This window comes from Cyclopterus lumpus, chromosome 7 (genome assembly GCF_009769545.1).
Source record: "Cyclopterus lumpus isolate fCycLum1 chromosome 7, fCycLum1.pri, whole genome shotgun sequence".
In the NCBI taxonomy this organism is placed as follows: Eukaryota; Metazoa; Chordata; class Actinopteri; order Perciformes; family Cyclopteridae; genus Cyclopterus; species Cyclopterus lumpus.
Window position 1 is genome coordinate 165,001 of NC_046972.1, and position 17,140 is coordinate 182,140.

The following is a 17,140-nucleotide window of genomic DNA, read 5'->3' on the forward strand; positions in this document are numbered from 1 at the left end:
TGACTGCAGCACCATGGCTGAACAGATCCAGTGCAGACTCTTCTTCTCATCTACCACACTCAAAGACTGGTGCTCTATATGACGCAACATGTACCTGTTCTTGGACCAATTTGATTTTACGTTTTCCTCCCCGCATTTCATCGTCCATCCTCTTGTCACACTGAAGAGACAGCGTGGACAAGCGGTCGGCCTTCAAAAGAAAAATGGAACAACGAATTGAACCATCAAGCACAGTCCTCTTTCAGGGCATTACACACATCAGTAATAGTTTTTCTTACTTCAAACACAGGCTATTATACACAGTAGGATGCTCACTGAAAATACCCCTTCACCAGACGTTTACCACAGTCAACTGGCTCTTCTCCTTTCTACAAAGCCTCTCTTTATGACCCAGCATGTGTCTACAGACTAGTGGGACGACCCACGGTCTCTCTCAGGAAACAAGCTACCTTCTCTTCTCCCACGACAACATTTTCGTCCTCTCCCTCGCACTGGTCCCCTCGCTCCAGAGCATCCAGCAGGTTGGCTGGTCTCTTCTGACTCTCCTGCATCTCACTCTCATATTCAATGCAGATCCTGGCCATCCCATTGGTTCCAGAGGGTTCATCTGATCACAAAGACAAGACGACAGGTAACCAATCAGTGAAGGCCTAACCTTTGCCCTGTGGATCCAAAGGAGGCCGTGGTCTTTCTACTCACCGAGCCTCCTCCTCTTCAGGCTGGGGAGGTGGGCGTCCAGCTTTTTGGCCTTCTGGGTGTGGGAGCTCTGCGAGGATGAGCAGGAAGGGAAGCCAGAGGACGAAGTGTCTGGAGAGCACCCTGTCCCAGAGCACTGTGCTGCAGCCTTCTTCCCTACCACGGGCCTCTGGCACAAACACAAACAAACAGTGAGTACCAGCTGATGAACTCAACTGGGATCAACTCCCACAATGCAGTGCAACACACAGCCAGGTCAGGTGACAGTGTGCCACGATAGTCACAGTTTACATGTCATTATGGTGCTGCAGTGGGCGTGCGTCTCTTTACTGCATATGATGCAATTGATATGTAATGTAATATGAATTTAAAGGAGGATCGCACAAATATGAACACAAGTTCACAGAGGTTGATTACTTACATATATTTACTTAGGTCAGTTTTACTAGAATATTCTCCACCTCTGAAAGTCAGGCATAAATTAAACTACGGTGTAGAGACATAAAAAATAAACTGTCCTACTGTCACCACCTCTCCCTCTACTGGTGGAGGCGTATGCATCCTAATCCATCCCTTTGTCCCTTCTCATTTAAGTTGTCCGTCTCCTAGTTTATTAATGAAGAACTGAGTGAATGTAGAACCTACCATCTTCTGTGCCACCCTGAAGAACTGAGAGACGTCCCGGATCACATTCCCAAAGCTTTCATACAGACGCACATAAGGCCGGACCCAGGATGGAAGCTGAGCTCGGGCACCAGAGCCCTTAAACCTGCGGGAAAAGTCTAGTTATTCTAGATCACCTTTTTCCTTCATTATCACAAACTCAGATGATGTCACACAACAGCTACGGGAACCTTTTGGGGTTAAGAGTCTTGCCCAAGGACACATCGACACGGGCGAGTGGAGCCGGGGATCGAACCGCCGGTCCTCTGGTTGAAGGACGACCCTGCTCTACTGCTGAAGGGGGGGGCTATCCAGTTACATTGTCTCCGAACCGTCTGCTGTAAAGAGGGTCTACATGGACCACATGTGTATTTCATAGATGTTTGACGCTATATCAATGCTCTGAATATCAAATTCAGCTCCTTTAAAGAACAAATTGGTTCTCATGAGTGGTTCTGGCATGGGGAACAAAGTCATGATACACCGACAGCTCCATGTCTGACCTTTGATCACACAGCAAGATGGCTCCATAGTCGTCCTTGTGGCGAATGACTCTACCGATGGCCTGGTTCACAGCTCTGAAAGCCTGCTGTTTGTACCACTCCTGTCCAGACAGGTACTACACACACACACACACACACACACACACACACACACACACACACACACACACACACACACACACACACACACACACACACACACACACACACACACACACACACACACACACACACACACACACACACACACACACACACACACACACACACACACACACACACACACACACACACACACACACACACACCATTTAGCTGCTACTAAAGTGTTAAACTACAAAGTGAAATCAGTAAGAGACATTTTAAGTGCTACTAAAGTGTTACTACGGCTCTACCTTCCCTATTCAAGGTATAGTCGAAAAAGATGTGTTTTTAGTTTGCGACGGAAGATGTAGAGACTTCCTGTCCTGATGTCAATGGGGAGCTCGTTCCACCAATGAGGAGCCAGCACAGCAAAGAGTCGTGACTTTGTTGAGTGTTTAGCTCGAAGTGAAGGAGCTACAAGCTGATTGGCTGAAGCCGAGAGAAGTGAACGAGGTGGGGTGTACGGTTAGACCATGTCCTGGGTGTGAGGTTAGACCATGTCCTGGGTGTAAGGTTAGACCATGTCCTGGATGTGAGGTTAGACCATGTCCTGGGTGTGAGGTTAGACCATGTCCTGGGTGTGAGGTTAGACCATGTCCTGGGTGTGAGGTTAGACCATGTCCTGGGTGTGAGGTTAGACCATGTCCTGGGTGTGAGGTTAGACCATGTCCTGGATGTGAGGTTAGACCATGTCCTGGATGTGAGGTTAGACCATGTCCTGGGTGTGAGGTTAGACCATGTCCTGGGTGTGAGGTTAGACCATGTCCTGGTGTGAGGTTAGACCATGTCCTGGATGTGAGGTTAGACCATGTCCTGGATGTAGACCGGACCCGATCTGTTCGCAGCACGGTACCCAAGTACCAATGTTTTGAAGCGGATGCGGGCGGCCACCGGTAACCAGTGAAGGTCACGGAGGAGCGGAGGATTGTGGGTAAATTTAGGAGGTTGAAGACCAGTCGAGCAGCTGCATTCTGGAGGAGCTGTAGAGGTCGAATGGCATTAGCAGGTAGACCTGAAGGAGGGAGTTACAGTAGTCTAGATGTGAGATGACCAGAGCCTGGACCAGAACCTGGACCAGAACCTGTGCCGCCTTCTGAGTGAGAAGAGGTCGTATTCTCCTGATGTTGTACAGCATGTACCTACAGGAGCGTGTTATTGTGGTGATGTTGGCAGTCAGGGAGAGTTGACTGACAGGTGTCACACCGAGGTTCCTGGCAGTCGGAGTCGGAGCCAACACTCAAACAGCAGCCTTCCTTTCACAGTGGGTCTCCACTTACCTTTACCCCAGGAGCTTTCTTCCGACTCATCTCATCCAAAAACTGCATCTTCAGGATGACTCGGGGGTCCATCTTAGGAGGGAACGGGAGGCCGGTGATGATGACACCCCGACCAAAGGTGTCGGCAAAGTCCAGACCCTCACTAGCCTGACACACACACACACACAGGAAATGACTAGTACCCTATTACGTTGTAATCTGTGGAACGAGTAGATGGGACAAATAAAATAAAATAGCTCCAAATGCAACCAAGTGAGAAATCTGAATTAAAGTAAAGCTCTTCCCATCCTATAGAGAAGTGAGAGCCAGAAGGTTCTTCTCCATACTCATCGGTACTGTGCCAACACACCGAGTATGAAGAACCTCGTACATCCACACTTCTAAACATCCAAATGATCCCTTCATGCTTTTTGGTGAAGTCAAACCACTCAGATACTTCATTTACTAAACTTAATTGACTTACTTCCTTTTCAATTGTTTGATGGAGAGTAAACATGAAGATAATTTCCTCCAGCAATGAAGCAAAAATATATGTTTTGCATGATTGAGCCACCAAAGACCAGCCATCTCCTCTGGATTTCAGAATGATCCAATTAATGGCAATTTAGTCTATTCATCAAGAATGCTCTATCTGACCTTTTGAAGACCGTGTTATCAAGAAGAAAAAAACCTGTTTTAGGACTATTCCAAACTCTACGGCACAGTGACCTCACCTTGCCTCGACACACAGCAAAGAATGTCCCCCCCTTGGATGTTGGATCGTTGACTTTGTTGTAATATCCGTCAATAACCTAAGAAAGACAGAGTTCTGTCATCAGTGGGGTTCCTTGTTCCAGGTTCTTCAAAGGAACCTAGAAGTGTTCCTAGCGGAGGTTACAAAGGTCATCTAGATATTAAATATCACCACACTCACCTCATTAAAGGTGCCCTTTCCTTTAGGCTCAACAAAGATGGGCTTCACGCTGTCAATGCGAGCTGCATGTCCGTTAGTCTGATACGCACACACACACACACACACACACACACACACACACACACACACACACACACACTAGGAGAAGAATGTTTCTAGAACTTAGAACTGATGTTGCAGACGTTCCACTTACTCTCCAGAAGTCAAGGGTTTTCTCCATCAAAGGGAAGGAAGGGAAAAACACTAAAAGACCATCAGGAACCACACGGCTCAGGTTGGCTGAGACACAATTAAGCACAATTACAAACTTAGTACAATAAGTACCGTTTATGGTCTTCAGAAACATGTTAAAATAAAAACGTGTCCGTGTTGTCTGATCTTACCAACAGTGTTGCCTAAAGACGCCATGTTTTCAGGAAGAAACCTGTGAGAGGGAAAGACGATCCCATTATTATATTACATTGTCTCAACAAGACGGTAAAGCATCTGTGGAGCAGTAAAGTAAGTCTGATGAGGACATGTGATATGGTCGGGGTGTAGAGATGGATATGTTTGAGTAGAATACATGTATTGTGTATGCTCAGGCCAGAATGAGTAACTGTGCCTGATGAGTCATGTGACGTGGGCATTCATACCGATGCTCTGAGCTCGTTTGTAACTACTCGTTGATAAAAGTAGTGGATTAGTGGAATACTGACCTTCTATCAAACGCTGAGCTCAAGTGCACGCCATCTGGGCCTCGCTCAATGACGCCAACAAAGATCTGGTCCCGCTCGATCACATGGCTGTTCTCCAGACTCACTGAGAACGGGCTGCAGCAGACGGCGAGAGCAACACATTGGGATCAGAATCAAGGTGGACCTGCGGTCAACAACAACAACAACAACAACAACAACTACTACATGACTAATGACTATGCTCATAAAGTCTGAAATACGATAAGATGGAGAGGAGTCCCGCTGTAGTCCAACATGACCAGGCAGAACAACAACTTCTAATGGACCCCCCTGGTGTGTGTGGTTGGTGTGATGTGACATCACATCATAAATCAGATTCATCAACACGTGTCCTGCAGGAATCTAATGAACTGGAGGAGAAACTTCACGGAGGTGCAAAGAGTCACTGGAACACATTCATAGATCAATGCAGACAGATTTACTGCTATTTCTACACACCCATTTAAGCATCTCCTGGTTCGTGGCGTTATTGATTTATATCTTTATTCTGTTACGTATGCACACTTTCTCCAAGTATTTAGTTTGCCAATAAAATCACCAAAGTGGCATCTGTTCTCAGTGCATAGTTTAAGAGTCCACCAGAATACCAACAACTCCCTTCGTGCTGCCTCGTTCCTTCTTCCCACCTGGGCACCAACATACCAGACATTATATACCACCTCCACCGGTCAGCCTGATTCATCGTCACATATGGAACTCTTGTTTGAGAAGAAACTGAGACTGACAGCAGTAGCAGCAATTCAGTGTTCTACCTCTAAGGAACACAACAGTGCACCTCTGTAGGTCCAACCAGCTTTGAGGTAACAGGTACTTACATCCTCATCTCACAGGTGAATGAGGAGAGGGGAGCGAGGGTCCCACTGGTCAGAATGATGCAGCGAACACCTTGAGCCACCAGATCCTGCATGCTGAAGCCAGGAGAGAAGCACCAGTAACTCAGGATGTTACCTACAAGGAGCAAAAACACACATACGGTCCAGTTCACCATCAGGCATTCATTCATTTAGAGAGTTTCAAGTCAAATAGAGGCTTTAATGTTTAGGTTTGGGATACATTGCATTTGAACAAGCCGTTCTGAAATCGAACTTAAGTAAGAGTAAGAGCGCCCCCTGTGGGACGACTGTGACCCAGCACCGACAGGCTCATCACCTTGTTTCTTTGATGAAGAGGAAGCCCACACATCAGTGCTTTGTGGTTTCTTTTGATAGCTTTTGTCTCGATGGATATGAACCTGAGCCGGACAGACAGATAAGGTCACTGTGAACATGAGTGTGTAGAGATGCAGAAGCATTTTCATATGGACACTTTTTAACAAACATGCACCTTAAAATGAGCCGTGTTGGACTGCATCTGCTGTAGTCGATCCTTCTCTGAAGGTTCACCACAGAACACCAGCTAGAAGGAAAGAAAGGAAGACGGTCTCACTGCACCTGACTCACCAAAACATAATGTTCCAGCACATATCTCCCCCTAAAACCATGATCGGTTACATTTCTCTTTACGTGCATATTAAATAAACATGTTCAGTGAGCTTTGGAGATGCTGATCCCTATATTTATTTACTCGGCACAGAACCAGGCTAGCTGCTTCCCCCTGCTTCCAGTCTTTATGCTAAGCTAGGCTAACCAGGTCCTGGTTGTACCTACACATCCATGAGACTGAAGAACATCTGACCTTCAGGAATAAAGAGTGAAGAAAGTGTCCTCTAAAAACTATTCCTTTAACTTAGCGTACCTGTATGATGTCAGCCAGCTTCTGCAGTCCAGTAGTGTTCAGGAATATTCCTGACTCTGATGAGAAACAAGAGTCACACATTATACAAACTACTACACGTGTCAGGGTCTGTCGATTACATTCCTACATATATACGTAGTATGAAGGGAAATGATGGCCAGCAGACACCTAAATCATGTGTTGTATAAAGAAAAATAAGAAGAGATGAAGCTACTGACGTCCTGTTAAGTGTCCAATGATCTGCTCCAGAGCTTCAGAGACAGCCGTCTTGCTGTTGTAGGTCAGGTGGACTCTCTCCAACAGCTCATAGATGAAGCTGAGACAGACAGAAGACACTTCTGCTTCAGAAACTCACTTTGTGTGGTAAGATATCCACTGGAGTCTGATTTGGGTGGATTCTAAGGGAGCTTGTTTTAGAAGCAGAAGTCTCGTACACAACCGTGTTACATCATGTCACTCCATAACCCAACATGCCGCAGATGGAATGAGATAGACACCATGTAAGTGTTGATGAATACAACACAGACCTAATTACAGTCAAGAAATGTGTCTTTTACATCCCATTTCACATCATAATCCCTGACTGTCTCTTTATTGTTTAATTAAAAAGAAGCAGTGTATGACTTAACATGTGCTTTCTTAGACAGAAGGACGGATCCAATGACACATAAATAAAGCTGTTAATGGAGCAAAGACGTAGCATTCTGCTCACTATCTACGACCACTCTCACATACATTCCAGGTTTCGTGATGCCCTTTTCACTTGGAACATCATAGGCGTCAACAGCAGCCTCCAGATCCAGCAGAATCTCTGTCAGAGCACACAGATAAATCCCTCAGAGCTCTGACTGATCCATCTCATGAGATAATGATGAAGTGCTGACGTCAAGCTTCTTTATAGCTTTAAGAATACTTACGCTTGACCGTAGCGATGGTCTCTAGATTTACTTTTAAACCTGAAACAAAAACATGACCTGCTTTAATATACACACACACACACATATATATATTTTTAATTCAAATACATTTGCCCCTCTATGTGCAACCTCATAAGCATGCTGACCTGAGCTGAGGCCCTCAACATTGAAGTCTTCTGAGACGGTGTCTTCTTTAGCCTGCTCCACCAGCAGCCGGTCCACAGCACTGATGGCTGAGGCGACATCATAGGGAGTGAGGTCAAATGATGTGGATTCTTCACACGTCTTCTCCTGCAGACAACAGAAACATCTGCTGGATATTCGGCTCTTTTGACAACCTTTCATCCCATACAGGCTCGGGAGCTCCAGGTTGCAGATGCCATACATTTTTTTTGTGGGTGTGGGACTTAAATCTTCTCATGGTCGCATACGAGTACATGCGGGTCATTATCATTGGTGCCCCTGCCGGAGAGCAGACGTCAGCTACTGCCCTGGACAGATACTGTCTACTCCCTTCCAACATCCAAAGCCTAAAAGGTCCACTGGACCAGCAAGTGTTTACCAGTTCTAAGCGCTTAGAGAGGGCCGAGCAAATCTATCTAGTGGTCAAATCATGGAATTACAACTTCTGGGAGCGCCACGTGATGCCATGGGGCCTAAAGAAAGACGCAAGCTGCGTTCCAAATAGCATACTGCTTCTTTTTACTTTCAGTATATACGGCAGCTGCCCACACAAAGTCCACACTAGTCCATGCATATGCATTCAATTGGCACCATGGGACATTGAGCGGCTCGCAGAAATGCTCCCTCATGAGGATGCTCCCTCACGAGGGTGCTCCGATGCTCCCTCACAAGGATGGATGCTCCCTCACAAGGATGGATGCTCCCTCACGAGGATACTCCCACACGAGGATGCTCCGATGCTCCCTCACGAGGATGGATGCTCCCTCACAAGGATGGATACTCCCTCACGAGGATGGATGCTCCCTCACAAGGATGGATGCTCCCTCACGAGGATGCTCCGATGCTCCCTCACAAGGATGGATGCTCCCTCACAAGGATGGATACTCCCTCACGAGGATGGATGCTCCCTCACAAGGAGGGATGCGCCCTCACAAGGATGGATGCTCCCTCACAAGGATACTCCCTCACGAGGATGCTCCCTCACAAGGATGGATGCTCCCTCACAAGGATGGATGCTCCCTCACAAGGATACTCCCTCACGAGGATGCTCCCTTACGAGGATGCTCCCTCACAAGGATGGATGCTCCCTCACAAGGATACTCCCTCACGAGGATGCTCCCTCACGAGGATGCTCCCTTACGAGGATGGATGCTCCCTCACAAGGAGGGATGCGCCCTCACAAGGATGGATGCTCCCTCACAAGGATGCTCCCTCACGAGGATGCTCCCTCACGAGGATGCTCCCTCACGAGGATGCTCCCTCACAAGGATGGATGCTCCCTCACAAGGATACTCCCACACGAGGATGCTCCGATGCTCCCTCACGAGGATGGATGCTCCCTCACAAGGATACTCCCTCACGAGGATGCTCCCTCACGAGGATGCTCCCTCACGAGGATGCTCCCTTACGAGGATGGATGCTTCCTCACGAGGATACTCCCTCACGAGGATGCTCCCTCACGAGGATGCTCCCTCACGAGGATGCTCCCTCACGAGGATGCTCCCTTACGAGGATGGATGCTCTCTCACAAGGATGCTCCGATGCTCCCTCACAAGGACGCTTTTCTGCTCACTCTGAGCTTGGATTTGATGCGAGACCAATCAAACAACATTACGCGTGTACCAAGGCGTCACACCTCACCTCCCAGTGCAGCCATTCAGATCAACCATGTCCAGGACAGTCTTACCACATTGTGAGCTTCATCAAAGATGACCACGGCTCCGTTTAGCTCGATATTGTGAGCTTTGCGGCTCTGTGGAACAAAAGGGAAAGAACAAAATACCAGCAGTCACGAAGAGTGGAAACCACAACCACCTCAGGAATCCAGATTAGAAGACAGCAAGTTGTGTTGTGTGAACTGTACAGAGATCTGTATGAAGAGATGTGGTTAAATCGGTAGTGTCCGAGACCTCCTCGTAGTGTTGTGGTGGGAGTGTTACAGTCACCAGGACTACACGGTGTCATTATTACCAGGAGTGGACACACGGTGACCTGATGTCAGCAGGACATGAGCTCAGCTCACCTTTGGATCCAGCAGGTAGTTGTAAGGCATAAAGATGACGTCTGCTTGCTGCTTCAGGGACCGGGACAGGTAGTAAGGACAGACCCTGCAGGAAAACAAAATCACCTTTCAGCTAATAACAAATGTTATTAAAAATATGAATTTAATATAATAAGTTTTGTTGTAAATGAGTGATTATTGTAAGTCTGTGGGGTTTGTTGCATTATCAAAAGATATCAACCAAGTCAAATTAGATTTTAGGAAGCTGCTATTGTGAATGTCTAAAAATATTTATAGTATTTTCCTGCATTGTAGAGAGTGAGAACATAACCTGCAGACTCAACAATGGAAATGTCCTACACACATCAAGCGGCCGCTTTCTTGGAATCTACTGAAACAGGCCAGGAGGTGAACATGAAGACAGAAACACACACCTCTGTTTGTTGCCGAATTTGACCAAGTCCTCGACGTCCAGGATGGACTTCACCAGATCTCTGTCAGTGCTCTTCTCTGAGGAGGAAAAGAGGGAAATTAAGATTACAAGTAGCATGTTTACAAACAGCGTATGCTATTGCCAGATGCTGACATTAACCTCATCACTGCTGTTACAGGTAGCTGGTTTAACATTTAGAAGGAAATGCTTTTCTAGATGTTTCGTGTTGCCTCTTTGATATCGACTGGATGAACAAACCTTCCACGTTATTGTAGAAGACACACGACCTGGTGGAAACCTTTCCTCTGCACATGTGGACCTGAAAAACAGGCGATAGAATGGAATCACAACAAGATAGAAAAAGATATTGAAATATGTACACATGGGTTCAATACCCCCCCCCTCCATCTCCAATGAACCACAACCTTTCATGTCTTCTGAGAGACCCCACAAGGTCCCAGAATATTCTCCCAGCTCACCGTTGGAGTCTCAACAACACTTGAAGTGTGTGCATGTAGTCTTAGAGCGTGAACAGGGTGGATGGTTGCTCACCTTGGCGTGGTGGCTCTCCTGGCGCATCACTTCCTGGTTGATACACAGCTGCTCTCTTGATCCCAGCACACACACCTTTGGGCTGAATGAGAGAGACATCAGCAAAAGGCTTCACTTGCATTAGGTGTCCTGTTTGACGTGACGTGGTTTACCTGTACGAGGTGTTCTTCAGCTCACTGATGACCTGTGCCAGCTGAGAATGAGTCCTGGAAGCGTATATGATCTTGGGAACATCCGTGTAGTAGGCTGAGAAACAATAACATCAGAATTACATGAGAGGCACATGAAGCCCCTCCCCTCCTGGGGAACCAGACCTTGTTTCAGGAGAAATATGGTCAATGGTGAGAGACTAATCGATTGAATTGTGCCATCAATTACATAAATGATGATGTTTGTTTACCTAAAAGATAATTCTGTTAGATATATTACAGCCAAGTCTTTCACCTGAAGGGGAGGGGCTCTCTAATGATGTAGAGGTCAGCTGATCCTTTACAAAGACAATTCTGGTATGACCAATTTAGACCATGTTCTGCACGTGACCGGTCACGTGCACTGCACTGTGTACGTGGACGGTCACGTGCACAGTGTCCAGTTCCAAATATAAAAACTATACCGTCACATGTACATGGATAACCATCAACCACGACCAACAACCGGCCAGACATGTATGTATGTGCGCACACACACACACACACACACACACACACACACACACACACACACACACACACACACACACACACACACACACACACACACGGCTGTAACCACGACCTGAAGCCTTTATTTAGGCCTAGTCTATTTTTGGGACAAGATGCGCGTAGATGTGAGGTTGGTGCCCAATCAAAGGGTTAACGGCGTCTGGCAGAGTGTGTAGTTCAGTTAGCGGTTAGCCAAACACACACATAGAGCCCACGGTGTCTCTGCCTCAAGAGGACCCAGCTTCATGTTCATCGCTTCATTTGTATGATGTGTTTTATTGCTTGCATACGCCGCTGCTTGTTTTGGAGTTTGAATGACACCTTACAGCCCAGTGGTGTGTAGACCATGTGTGTGTTTACTTGGTGTGGCCCCGTCTGTAGCAGCCGTCCCCCAGGATGCAATGGGTGTGTTGGGGAACATCTCCCCTCCGCCTAACTTCTCTGCTATCTTGCGGGCAGAGATGGTGTCCTTGAAGTGCTCCCTCCAGGCCAGGGTGGCACACAGCAGGCACAGGGTCTTACCAGTACCTGTGGGACTCTCCAGAACCCCATTGGCCTTCTGAAACAAACAGGCACACAGGAAGGGTTCATCTTTGGAGAGCAGTGTTCCTGCTCATCACGTCAACTCCTGACAGAACAAGGAGTAACAGATCACAGATCAGATCTTATCCTGTGTTGATTGACTGTAAAGGAAGACTCCAGTTCACATCGAGCAACAGAGACGAACCCACGTTACCTTCTGGAGACACTCCATCACTTTGCCCATGTAGTCCTTCTGGCAGTCATATGGAGGAAACGGGAAGTTCACCGTGACTCCGCTCAGGGTGAGTGAAGGCATCGCGCTCGCGTGGAGCGAACGAGGACGGCCTTTTGTGAGAACTGTGCGCGGCTCCGGGTCAACGGTCACACATTGGTGACGTCAGCGGTCACACATTGGTGACGTCAGCGGTCCATTCGGAATGGAGACGTCGTGCTGCTCGACGCTCTGGACATGCCGGAGCTTGGCGCCAGTTTGCAGAGTTCAGTCCCGTTCTGCGCATGCGCCTTTTAACTCCGTACCTCTGGTGCGTTCAAGTGCTCACAGAATAAGGAGTACTCGGTGTTGACCACGGCCTGGTTGTATGTGACTTGTAAGATTTTTAAAAGGCAATGACTTTTACGACACATCCGGTGCATATTTTCATATTTTCAAAAACTTTATTTTTAAGGTTAATTAAGGCCAATTTGTAAATACTTGCTTTCACTTTAATTTTGTTGCTAGTTTTTTAAACATGAAAACGCCAATAACTAAAAAGCCCCATCAGCCCGTACAGAGGCTTCTAGAGGTTGACACAGAAGGCACCACACACTCAGAAGGCCTTGTGATCTGCTGGAGGCCTGACTGCCTGTGACGGGAAGTAGCAACGGGGTATAAATAGACCAGTATATACTGTGTGCTGGGAATGGGTTATTCATTTGATGTCAGCTTGTCTAACCAGACAGCGTCACTGCAGGAACAACTACAATGGTCCTACTTCACCTCCTGCTTTAAGCTGTTTATGATGCGTCTGCTATTGTAAGAATTACAAAGTGTTTTAGTGGCCAATAATAATGTATGCATTTCATAAAGATGTTGAAGTCTCTTCCATTTTGCTTCAAATGTGTGGAAACATGAATGAAAATGAAAACATTCTTTTACCACCTTCATATGGACTGGAGTAGTGGATCAGATGGCACACTGAAAAGGGTCCAAGCCGTTACCTTACATTCAGACATAAACTGCTGTTTAAAGAAGTCACTGTCCACATAATTACACAAGTACATCATTTATTATGTCAGAGTGAAATACATTAATCATGGTGGATGTTGGACATCCTACTCCTCTCCAGCTGTGGTCAGAACCATCTTGTTTGGGTCATAGTAGTTCTCGTCTATGAGAGGAAGACCCTCCTTCTCTTTCAGCTGGATCACACGCTCCGCCTCCCTTCTGGCCCACTGGCGCATGCTGGAATGACCACGAGCACGAGAAGACACAAAGAAAGAGAAGCAGGGAGGGAGAAAGGAGAAACCTTGAATAAACCTCAGATTTACTGACGGTGGGGGGCCACTTGGGGCTGAAGACAACCCCAAAAAGCTGATAAAAAAAGCTAGGTACTATGTATTACAAATGTCAAAAACACTGGTAATCTGCTTCATGTGATTAGTGTTGAGTCTGCTTTTGAAAAATTTTCTGTATCAAGGAAAAGCAAAAAAACATGAAAAAGAAGAGCGTGACACTTTCCCCCTGTCCTTGAACAGAAAACCATGGCTTAGCAGAACCAAGACACATCTTCTCATAGTTGACAGCAATAATGACAGCAGATGGGAGAAGAACTGAGAACTCACCCGTGGTCTGGTAAATAGTGGATAAATGTTCCTCCAATAACGAGAGCCACTGAGATGCCGAAGAAGAAGCCCACCCTCATATTCCACTCATCCACCACAGGGTCACTGGAGAAGCCATGGTAATCTGGATTCTGACGGTTACAGAGAGGGGCATCAGCTTCAGCAGTCACTACCAAACACCGGGTGGGTCGCATTAGATACAAGTAACCAAAAAAAAAAACGATAAAACCATAGTCTTTTATTTAACATTTCCATCTGTAGTACACCTTTGAGCCACATGAGGGAACCTAAATGTTCCTATAGTTAGAATCTAATATAAAAGACTAAAGTACATTCTGTTTGTTTAACTAATGAGGAAATGAAACTATACCTAATGTATGAAGTATTTAGTATGTGTATATGTTTTCAATAAAACATGCTGAAACAAAGTAGTGATTTATCAAATGGACATCTCTTCTCACAGATAATATGATGTATTGAAAAAAGATGATGAGTAACAATCATTTATGCACAAATACTCTCTTCCCCGATTCAGAGATAAGGCCTGTTGTGAATCGGGTTGCAATGGTTGGTTATTTTTAAAAACGGGATCCTGGGATGATACTTGGTCAACTTCCTGACAAAAAGTAATTACAGCGACAAAGGAAAAGTTTATTGACAAGTATTATTAGAGAAGGAGACAAGAACATTTCCAAGGTGCTGAATATTGACAGACTAATGTAAAGTCAATCATAAAACCATGGAACATTTGTACACTTCTGAAAATCTGCCTGGTGCATACAGTGTGTGTGTGCTACAGAGTCCCATGGAACATAATGGCTTCATAGAAATGTCTGGACGTCTACTGCAGTGACAGAATTGGGCTCAAATGGATCCATTCCAGAGAGCTCAAAGAGGAAGATTAGACATAATCCATTGCACATCATTGTGACGGTGTAAACTGTCAGACACAGACACATAGACACACAGACACTTTGAAATTACTTTAAGTGTGCTTCATGTGGTGTTGTTCACAATAAAAGGCATCACAAACAGGGCTCAGCTTGTTTGGACTCAGTACCTGGACAAATAAAGATTAGTCTGCTTTAATCTAGACGCATTAGCAAATATGTGATATCAGTGTACGACTGTTATACGTGTCAAAAAGCAAAGAGACAACCACTGTGAAAGTCGGAGAGCAACCTGAAGCCTTAAGCAACCAACACCGAGGGTGTCCGTAGACGGAGCAGCGTTCTGCTGTCCGTTACTGATGAACACTACTGTACACTGATGTATACTGATGAACACTACTGTACACTGATGTATACTGATGAACACTACTGTACACTGATGTATACTGATGAACACTACTGTATACTGATGTATACTGATGTCCACTACTGTACACTGATGTATACTGATGAACACTACTGTATACTGATGTCCACTACTGTACACTGATGTATACTGATGAACACTACTGTACACTGATGTATACTGATGAACACTACTGTACACTGATGTATACTGATGAACACTACTGTACACTGATGTATACTGATGAACACTACTGTACACTGATGTATACTGATGAACACTACTGTATACTGATGTATACTGATGTCCACTACTGTACACTGATGTATACTGATGAACACTACTGTATACTGATGTCCACTACTGTACACTGATGTCCACTACTGTACACTGATGTATACTGATGAACACTGATGTATACTGATGAACACTACTGTATACTGATGTCCACTACTGTACACTGATGTATACTGATGTCCACTACTGTACACTGATGTATACTGATGTCCACTACTGTACACTGATGTATACTGGTGAACACTACTGTACACTGATGTACACTGATGAACATTGAGATGAACACTACTGTACATTGATGAACACTACTGTACATTGATGAACACTACTGTACATTGGTGAACACTACTGTACATTGATGAACACAGAGATGAACACTACTGTACATTGGTGAACACTACTGTACATTGATGAACACAGAGATGAACACTACTGTACATTGATGAACACTACTGTACATTGATGAACACTACTGTACATTGATGAACACTACTGTACATTGAGGTGAACACTACTGTACATTGATGAACACAGAGATGAACACTACTGTACATTGATGAACACAGAGATGAACACTACTGTACATTGAGGTGAACACTACTGTACATTGATGAACACTACTGTACATTGATGAACACAGAGGTGAACACTACTGTACATTGATGAACACTATTGTACATTGATGAACACTACTGTACATTGATGAACACTACTGTACATTGATGAACACAGAGGTGAACACTACTGTACATTGATGAACACTACTGTACATTGAGGTGAACACTACTGTACATTGATGAACACTACTGTACATTGATGAACACTACTGTACACTCAACACTACTGTATACTGATGTATACACTGCGGGTCCACCATTATGCATGAGTAACAGCATCTTTTCATAGTCAATCTCGTTACTGCCGTCAGCATGTCTGTGTACATGTCATAAATGACATAACATGACCTAACATGTCATACATGACATGACGTAGCGTTCAACCTAAACTCTATTCGGTTAGTGAACACTTACGAAGCCTCCGTGAGGCTCGATAATGACGGAGAGAAACTCACCTTGACATACGGGCTGACCTCACTGTACCCAGCTTGCTCCGCAGCTGGGTACAGCTCCGTCACCGCGGTCGAACCGGCGGCACCGGTCGGTTTGGACTGGGAGACAAACCGGGCCGGTGGATTTGAGAGTAACCGGGGCAAAGCGGGCCCGAACCGTGAAAGTCGGGTCAACATTTCACCTATTTGTGAAGGATAGTACTGACCCGGAACCGGAAACAAGAGTTCAACGCCTCTTCTTCTTAATTTCCTCAAAGGTAAAGGGAGTATTACTGCCACCAAGAGGTGGTTGACGGTAATGTACCCTGAGAAAAAAGATATAGATGTGATAAGCCAATTAAATAGTTTTTTAGTAATCTATGTGGTGAATCAAAACTCCACATAGTATACTAAATACATATATACACATATATATATATATATATATATATATATATATATATATATACACATATATACATACATATATATATATACACATACACATATATGCATATATATATATATATATACACATATATATGTGTATATATGTGTACACATATATACATATATATATATACACACACACATATATATACACAAATATATATACACATACATCTACATGTATGTATAAATATATACATATAAATATATATATAGTCTTTTCAGGTTTT

General features: G+C 45.2%; 2 protein-coding genes across 5 annotated transcripts in view; both read right to left on the reverse strand.

Annotated features, from left to right (window-relative positions):
- The window catches only part of rtel1 (regulator of telomere elongation helicase 1), a 21,688-nt gene extending 9,193 nt beyond the window's left edge, over positions 1-12,495 (reverse strand). For 2 of the 4 annotated variants that reach the window (XM_034537048.1, XM_034537049.1), the window contains exons 1-27: positions 12,192-12,486; positions 11,816-12,014; positions 10,907-11,000; positions 10,755-10,836; positions 10,461-10,521; positions 10,204-10,279; positions 9,791-9,875; positions 9,455-9,520; positions 7,731-7,875; positions 7,585-7,623; positions 7,403-7,478; positions 6,886-6,983; positions 6,668-6,723; positions 6,257-6,328; positions 6,083-6,164; positions 5,749-5,881; positions 4,895-5,008; positions 4,580-4,620; positions 4,390-4,475; positions 4,197-4,274; positions 3,997-4,074; positions 3,284-3,430; positions 1,863-1,978; positions 1,342-1,465; positions 700-865; positions 450-607; positions 95-190 (exon numbers count right to left, since the gene is read on the reverse strand). In XM_034537048.1, coding sequence (XP_034392939.1) covers positions 95-190; positions 450-607; positions 700-865; positions 1,342-1,465; positions 1,863-1,978; positions 3,284-3,430; positions 3,997-4,074; positions 4,197-4,274; positions 4,390-4,475; positions 4,580-4,620; positions 4,895-5,008; positions 5,749-5,881; positions 6,083-6,164; positions 6,257-6,328; positions 6,668-6,723; positions 6,886-6,983; positions 7,403-7,478; positions 7,585-7,623; positions 7,731-7,875; positions 9,455-9,520; positions 9,791-9,875; positions 10,204-10,279; positions 10,461-10,521; positions 10,755-10,836; positions 10,907-11,000; positions 11,816-12,014; positions 12,192-12,293 — 2,670 coding nt within the window. In that variant the 5' untranslated portion in view covers positions 12,294-12,486. Of the gene's footprint in view, positions 1-94; positions 191-449; positions 608-699; positions 866-1,341; positions 1,466-1,862; positions 1,979-3,283; positions 3,431-3,996; positions 4,075-4,196; positions 4,335-4,389; positions 4,476-4,579; positions 4,621-4,894; positions 5,009-5,748; positions 5,882-6,082; positions 6,165-6,256; positions 6,329-6,667; positions 6,724-6,885; positions 6,984-7,402; positions 7,479-7,584; positions 7,624-7,730; positions 7,876-9,454; positions 9,521-9,790; positions 9,876-10,203; positions 10,280-10,460; positions 10,522-10,754; positions 10,837-10,906; positions 11,001-11,815; positions 12,015-12,191 lie in introns of all 4 variants that reach the window. The other 2 variants (XM_034537047.1, XM_034537046.1) reach the window with 2 other exon arrangements.
- A 743-nt stretch (positions 12,496-13,238) lies between these two features.
- Positions 13,239-16,713, reverse strand: ndufb11 (NADH:ubiquinone oxidoreductase subunit B11). The gene is made up of 3 exons (XM_034538365.1): positions 16,485-16,713; positions 13,820-13,950; positions 13,239-13,439 (listed from the first exon to the last, which is right to left on the reverse strand). Exons 1-3 carry the CDS (start codon positions 16,656-16,658, stop codon positions 13,310-13,312), a joined length of 435 nt encoding a protein of 144 aa, XP_034394256.1. The 5' UTR covers positions 16,659-16,713; the 3' UTR covers positions 13,239-13,309.
- Between the last annotated feature and the right edge of the window lie 427 nt (positions 16,714-17,140).

Coding starts and splice junctions, on each gene's coding strand:
- ndufb11 (XM_034538365.1), bottom strand. CDS start 16,658: ATGTTGACCCGACTTTCACGGTTCGGGCCCGCTTTGCCCCGGTTACTC. Junction 13,951..16,484: donor AGGTCAGCCCGTATGTCAAG/GTGAGTTTCTCT, acceptor TGTAACCGTCAG/AATCCAGATTACCATGGCTT. Junction 13,440..13,819: donor CACTATTTACCAGACCACGG/GTGAGTTCTCAG, acceptor TGGTCATTCCAG/CATGCGCCAGTGGGCCAGAA.